We start from the raw sequence: 6179 nt of genomic DNA, 5'->3' as shown, positions 1-6179 counted from the left end.
GGGCTGGTATCATGTCAGGTGGCCCCATGGGGCTAAGAGCAAAGCTTGTCCTCCCAGGTTTGCTCAAGATGACCTGGCAGAGTCCCTCAGAGAACTGAATCCACCACAGCAAGAGGAAGTGGAAGGAGGAAGATGCTCAGCCCCACTCAGGGCAGACCCCAGAGAGCAGCAGAAGCTAAATGAGCCCTTCAAAGAGAGGGGGAGGTCAGCAGGTACCTCTGTGCAGGTGCCAGGCTCGGCTGGCAGTGTCCAGGGCTGAGAAAGGGAACCTCTGCCCTTCCAGCACCCTGCAAAGGCTCCCAGGAAATCCAGGCTCCTTCCACAGCTGCAGCAGCAGAGCAGGTTGGTGTGGGCAGGAGCTCTCTGCTCCTCTCGGCAGGGTCAGAGGCTCTGCAGCCCCCTCACATGTGCTCAGGGTGGTTTTGCAGACACTTGATGACATCAGTGACAGGTTTGCCCTCGTAGCAGATCTGATACACAGCTGTGAAGAGGGGGAACCTGTGGGCAGAGAACCACAGCCACCCTGTCACCACAGCTTGCTGGGCCCTGCAGGACACCGGGCAGGGCAGGCAGGGCCACGGTGCCTCATCCCACAAGACACTCCTGCCCCACTGCTTTGAGATGGGCAGTGCAGAGAGATGGACCTGAACAGCAGAGATGCCACGGGTGGGTTTCCTCTCCCACAGCTGCAGGAGAGATCCCAGCCCCAGCCCAAGGGAGATGGGACCACTCACTTCTCCACCACGTTCTTGCTCTTAAGGATGCGATGCAGCTCAGCAGACGTCTGGGGGCCCTGCAGCTTCTGCCCGTTCAACATCTCCTTCTCCAGCTGCTCAATAGACTGAAACCCCCCAACAGTGAGGGAGCTGGACCCTGCAACCCCCTCTGCTGCCCCAGATTCCTTCCCTGAAGCTAGGCTGTGGCCTTGGGTGGCGGCAGGATGCCGTGGAGCCAACTGGATCCACCCCTCTGCCTGCTCGGGTGGTGGGTGCAGGGCTGGATGTTCCTGCTCCCTCTCTGCTCACCTTCCCAGTCTTGGCAAAAGCCTCAGCCACCCTCCTGTTGCGGCCCCCATAGCAGGTGGTGATGAGGTCAGCAACCCCACAGCTCTGCAGGAAGGTGGAGGAGGTGACAGGGCCCTTGCAGAAGAGTTTGGCAAAGCCAATCATCTCCATCAGTCCCAGACGGATCACGGCAGCCTTGGTGTTGTCTCCATAGCCCAGCCCGTCACAGAAACCAGCTCCTACAGCCACAACGTTCTGGAAAACAGCAGCAGTGTGGAGAGATCTGTTCCCCACAGAGCTCAGGGCTTTGCTGTGTCCATCATCTTCCTGTGTGATCCCAGCCCAAGCACAGGCTCCTGCCTCCCCTGCCTACAGCAGGGATCATCATCCCTCCAAGCAGCTCAGCAGGACACATCCCAGTACCCTCCAAAGTCTGGCCATGGATCAGGGGTTCTCAGCAAGACACAGTGGGGTCTGTTCAGCTGGCAGCCCCCTCCCCAGGGCTCCCTGCAGGGTCCCAGGGACCTCAGAGAGCAGCTCACCCACCTTGAGAGCCCCACAGATCTCCACAGTGTCAGCCTCCTCCACCACTGTCACTCGGAAGTTCGGTGTCTGCATCAGCTCCTTCAGCATCTGCCCGTGCTGCAGGTTCTTGCAGCCTGGAGAAACAAAGGGAGGAGGGGGAAGATGATGGGAGGAGACCCCTAGGGCAGGGCTGTGCTGCTCTCCTGCCCAGCGGTGGGTTCCTGCAGCACAGCCCGTGGAGCTGCTGCAGCAGGAGAAGCCTGTTGCTCAACTGGTGGAGCTTGATAAACATTTGCAGGTCCACAAAGTGGGAAGCACACATGGCCTGGCAGATAAGCAAGATTCAACCTTGGCATTCCCAGAAGATGAGGACTATCCCTGCTGCTGTGCCAAACAAGACAGAAATGACATGCCCAGTAGATTAAAAGCATCTTCAAAGGTTGCAAATTTGGGTTTGGAGACTGCTGTTCTCCCTGTTCCTGCAGTGTCCTGCACCTTTCTGTGTGCTCTGCTTACACCTCTCCAGGCTCCACAGCCTCCTGCTCAGCATGTTTGCTTGTGTTTAAAATACAGACACTTTGAATCTTGTAACTTCCAACCCAGCAAGCTGTCCTGGTGGCTTTGGCTGCTCTGCATGCTCCAAAGCCACGGGCAGGATGTCAGGAACAGCCACCAGATGAACCTTCGAGCAGCCCTGGGTGGCAATAACTTGAGATCCAGGCGAGCATCCCTTGAAGCCCAAGGAAATGAAGGTAGGAACTCCATTTCTTAAGCACTTCTTGGTGTCCACCCCTTTCACATGTGCCAGGCAGACTGACTGCCTGATGCTCAGGGTCTGTGCTGGCAGGAACACTGCCAGCAGACCACTCTGCTCTCAGGGAAGAGAGGCATCATATTGCAAACCCTGTGCGCGAGTTCATCCAGCTCCGGTGGAGACTCTTTGCCTCCCCAGGGAAAAAGGGCTGGGTGCCCTGAGGCAGCAGCAGTTTCAGGTGCACTGTGCTCACCCCTTTGCCTCTTCCTGCTCAGCAGAGTAGGGCTGTGGGTTCCTTACCGATGGTTGTTTCGCAGAACTTCTCCTCTGCCACTTCATTAGCAATATTGGCCCCCATGAGGACGCTCATCTCTATTCCCAGTTTCTCATGGATAATGTCTGAGATCAGCCTCAGCCCATCTGGTCCTTCATCCACCCCCTGGGAGACAACCAGGGACAGAGATGAGTATCTGCACCCCCCCAGGAGACCAAGCCCCACCTATCTCATCCCAACAACCCCCCACTGCTCTGCTGCTCCCCACTCCTCACAGTGCCCAGGATTCTACACACACCCTCACCCTTCTTCCTCTAAATCCTCACACAGGCTCTGCCCCCACTTCCCCTGGAGATCAGTTTCTGCTCCAAAACCCCAGGATTCCTTTTGCAGCCCTTCCAAGCCAGGCTCCTTCCATCCAGGCCCCTTGGCCCCTGCCCAGCAGAGCTTCTCCTGCCCACACCTTGATGAGTGACATCCCAACAGCGTTTTTCTTCACGTGGCCCTGGAGCTGGTCACAGACTTTGCCAATAAACTGGTGGGGCACCACAAACAGGAGGATGTCAGCCTCAGCACAGGCTTTCAGCAGGTCTGGCTCTGCCACCTGGAGAGAGTGTGACTGTCACCGGGGGCTTGTGCCTCTAGTTGTGCAGTGAGTGTGTCCTGAATCCAGGACAAGGGGAGCAGGGGTTTGAGAGCAGATGCTGGGGGCTTCCCTGGAAGGGAAGGAAGTCACAGGATCATGGAATGATTTGGGTTGGAATGGACCTTCAAGATCATCTAGTTCCAACCCCATTGCATGGGCAGGGACACCTCCCACTAGAGTCAGTGACCCGAGGTCCCTTTCCAGGGCTGGCAGGACAGAGGGACTGGAGCAGAGCAGGGCCAAAGCAACCTGAGGTGGTCCCATGAAGGTGGGTCAAAGAGCTGGGGTCGTTCTGGGGAGCTCAGCAGGCCAGAGCCTGCCCAGGGACCGAGCAGACTCTGTGCTGCCCATGCCAGCTCGGCAGCAGCTACATGGCCTCAAGCCCAGCCTGTGGGGTGCCAGTGTTGGGGCAAAGGTGGGCAGTGAGAGCAGCCAGGGCTGCAGCTCAGCCAAGCACACATCAAGGTCACCGGGGAAAAGTGTAACCAAGCCCAGTGCAGCCCAGTACATCCCCCACCTTCACACCCCAGTGCCCAGCACAGCGGGGCTGCAGCAGCTCCCAGCACAGCTATTTATTTATACCTCCCCAGAGCTTGGCTCTCAGCCCCCGGACCTTGCAGAGGCTGCCGGGGTCCACACTCACCACGTTGGGGGGCAGTTTGTGGCCGGGCAGGTACTTGACGTTCTCGTGCTCCGTGTTGATGATGTCGGTGAGGCGCCGGCCGCCCACCTCCTCCTGCAGCACCCACATCCTCACCTGGCTCTCGAAGCCGCTCAGCCGCGCCGCGTTGCTGCCCGCGATCTTGGCGATGGCCGAGCCCCTGCGCGGGCACAGAGGAGCCGTGGGCAGGGGGCACCGAGGCCACGGCCCCCACAGAGCCCTCACAGAGCCCCCTGCACCACGGGTCGCTCGTGCAGGGGTCCTGGTGACACGGGGACAGCTGGCACCGGTGGGGATAAGGGGATGGGGACTCAGCGCCGCGCTGGGAAAGGCGCGGGTGCCCGGGCAGCAGCTGCTCACCAGTTGCCAGAGCCCACGATGCAGACTTTCTTGCCACCCATGGTGCGGGGAGCCCGGGCACTGCGCAGCAAGGAGCCTGCCCGCTGCTATTTCAAGGCCGCCCGGAGCAGGGGCGGCCTCGTCCCGCCTCTGGCCCCGCCTCAGCCCCGGGGGAACCGGGCACCCGGGCTGGCAGGAGCAGCTGCTGCTCAGGGGCTGTGCCACAGGTGGAAATTGCTCCCCTAAGGCGAAGGTGAAACAGCTCAGATCCCAAACCTCAGCCGAACTGGGAGTCGTGACTGGCAAAACCCTCTCCCCCTTTTTATGCATCCAAGCAGTTTATTTCACCCTCACTAAGTAAGAAATAGGAACCATCTGGATGCCCACCCAGGACACGACTCCTGCCCTGACCTCCCAGCCTTGTGCAAACTGCCCCGTTTCTTGCATCTTGCAAGAACCTTGCAGGTTTTCTGTCAAGCACAACATTGCTACTTTCCTAAAACAAGGCAGCCTGGAGACACTCGTGTCCCTTTTGCATAGTTTTAAAACCCTTCCATGTAAACTTTAACACAGTTTCCTCAAAATTATGCAGGGTCCCGTGAGGCTCTCACCAGGCTGTCACAGTCCCTCCCCTTGGGCTAGATGATCTCCAGAGGTCCCTTCCAGCTCTGACAACCCTGCAAGGCAGCAGGGTGGGGAATCTGGGCTGGCAAGAGCTTTATCAGCAGCTTGGCCACTGGATTTCCAGTTTTGCCCAAGTGACTTTGTTTACCACAAAGGCACTTTGCAAAGGCTTAGCAGACTCTGCAAGCCAGAAGATCCTGACATGAAGGTCTCTCTATAAAAGGCCAAAACATGAAGAACATTTTCTCTCCAGTCTCTTAACACATTTGGCTTTTAAGAGTAAAACAAGTGGAGGTAAATCCTGTCCCTCACCCTGTGTCACCCACCCAGGCAGCTGCTTGGGAACATGTGCTGTCAGCAGAGGAAGAGGGAGGCCAGTTTCCTTCACAAGAGGCTTTTATTAAAACTGGGTGACGTCTACAAGGATACAGTACAAAAAAAATTTTGGTCCATGGAATAAAACAAACCGTAACATTCAGTTAAGAAAAGCAAGTTATTCTGCAACAGCTCCACATCCTTCCCGTGGGATTCCCCTGAGGAGTCACTGGCTGCTCCACCAGCACCCAGACCTTCACCCCAGTACCACAGAGAAGCCATTTCATAAGAGGGCCAAGGAGGAGGGGAGTGGAGAGTCTATTATTCACAGACACGTAGTAACACAGACACAAGTAGGGCCACCCAGGCTCTCAAATTCATAGCAACCTTCCCAGCCACACCACGGGTGGGTGTGGGGATGGGGGGGGGGTTTGTCAGTAACGGATTTTGCAGCTATTCCAAGATACTATGACCCAACTTTCAAGTTCATTTTGCATTACAGTCCCGAGCAGAAATACTGAGATCCAGGTTAAGAGAAGCCATTCTCTAACACCCGACCACTACTTCACTAGTTATTTATCCCATGAAGAGGCACCTGGGCTGCTACTGGTAGAGAAAAATCTACTTGCACATTCTTGAACCATGCAGGGCCTTATGGCAGCCTCAGAACCTAAAAACTTGACTAGAAACCACAGGAGCTTCAGCATGGAAACCTCTAACACATGCTCAGAGCTACATCCACTCCCAAGGACTGTCCTGTTACACCCTCAGATCCACACGAAGGAGCTGCTGGTCCCCACAGCAAGTGACACAGAAGTGTCCCAAAGGAATGAGCCTACAACACTGTGCCCCTGCACAGCTCCACCAGGCAGCTGCTGCAGCCTCTCTCCCTGCTGCAGGGAAAACCAGCAGCCAGGTGGTTTGCAGGAACCACCAGTGCAGGATTTCTGAAGTGCAGTGAGGTCTCATCACCTGAAAGCTTCCACATCCCTGCAGAGCCAAGGCCTCATCTCCCCTGTGATCCTGGGGACAGTCTG

At 57.0% G+C, this 6179-nt stretch overlaps 1 protein-coding gene across 3 annotated transcripts; it reads right to left on the bottom strand.

The window, feature by feature from the left end:
* Positions 1-401: 401 nt before the first annotated feature.
* Positions 402-5008, bottom strand: GPD1 (glycerol-3-phosphate dehydrogenase 1 (soluble)). 3 transcript variants are annotated; one of them, XM_009994066.1, is made up of 9 exons: positions 4987-5008; positions 4225-4249; positions 3847-4024; positions 3021-3161; positions 2584-2722; positions 1551-1663; positions 1026-1259; positions 735-841; positions 402-498 (listed from the first exon to the last, which is right to left on the bottom strand). In XM_009994066.1, the coding sequence occupies exons 3-9, from the start codon at positions 3952-3954 to the stop codon at positions 402-404; spliced, it is 939 nt and encodes a 312-aa protein (XP_009992368.1). In that variant the 5' UTR covers positions 3955-4024; positions 4225-4249; positions 4987-5008. The 3 variants fall into 3 exon arrangements, with proteins under 3 accessions (XP_009992368.1, XP_009992366.1, XP_009992367.1); XM_009994064.1 differs by lacking the exon at positions 4987-5008 and having other exon boundaries at positions 4225-4265; XM_009994065.1 differs by lacking the exon at positions 4987-5008 and having other exon boundaries at positions 3021-3092; positions 4225-4265.
* Between the last annotated feature and the right edge of the window lie 1171 nt (positions 5009-6179).

The sequence above is a fragment of the Chaetura pelagica genome, unplaced genomic scaffold, assembly GCF_000747805.2.
Source record: "Chaetura pelagica isolate M959 unplaced genomic scaffold, ChaPel_1.0 scaffold743, whole genome shotgun sequence".
In the NCBI taxonomy this organism is placed as follows: Eukaryota; Metazoa; Chordata; class Aves; order Apodiformes; family Apodidae; genus Chaetura; species Chaetura pelagica.
Note: the sequence above shows the minus strand (reverse complement) of the source record. Positions and strands in the feature narration are given on the sequence as shown.

Bases quoted from the DNA above. Each gene is read 5' to 3' on its own strand.
- GPD1 (XM_009994064.1), bottom strand. From the start codon at position 4,265: ATGGGTGGCAAGAAAGTCTGCATCGTGGGCTCTGGCAACTG. The intron at 1,664-2,583 runs GTAAGGAACCCA...TTGTTTCTCCAG, and splicing joins GTTCTGCGAAACAACCATCG to GCTGCAAGAACCTGCAGCAC. The intron at 842-1,025 runs GTGAGCAGAGAG...GGGGGGTTTCAG, and splicing joins CTTTTGCCAAGACTGGGAAG to TCTATTGAGCAGCTGGAGAA.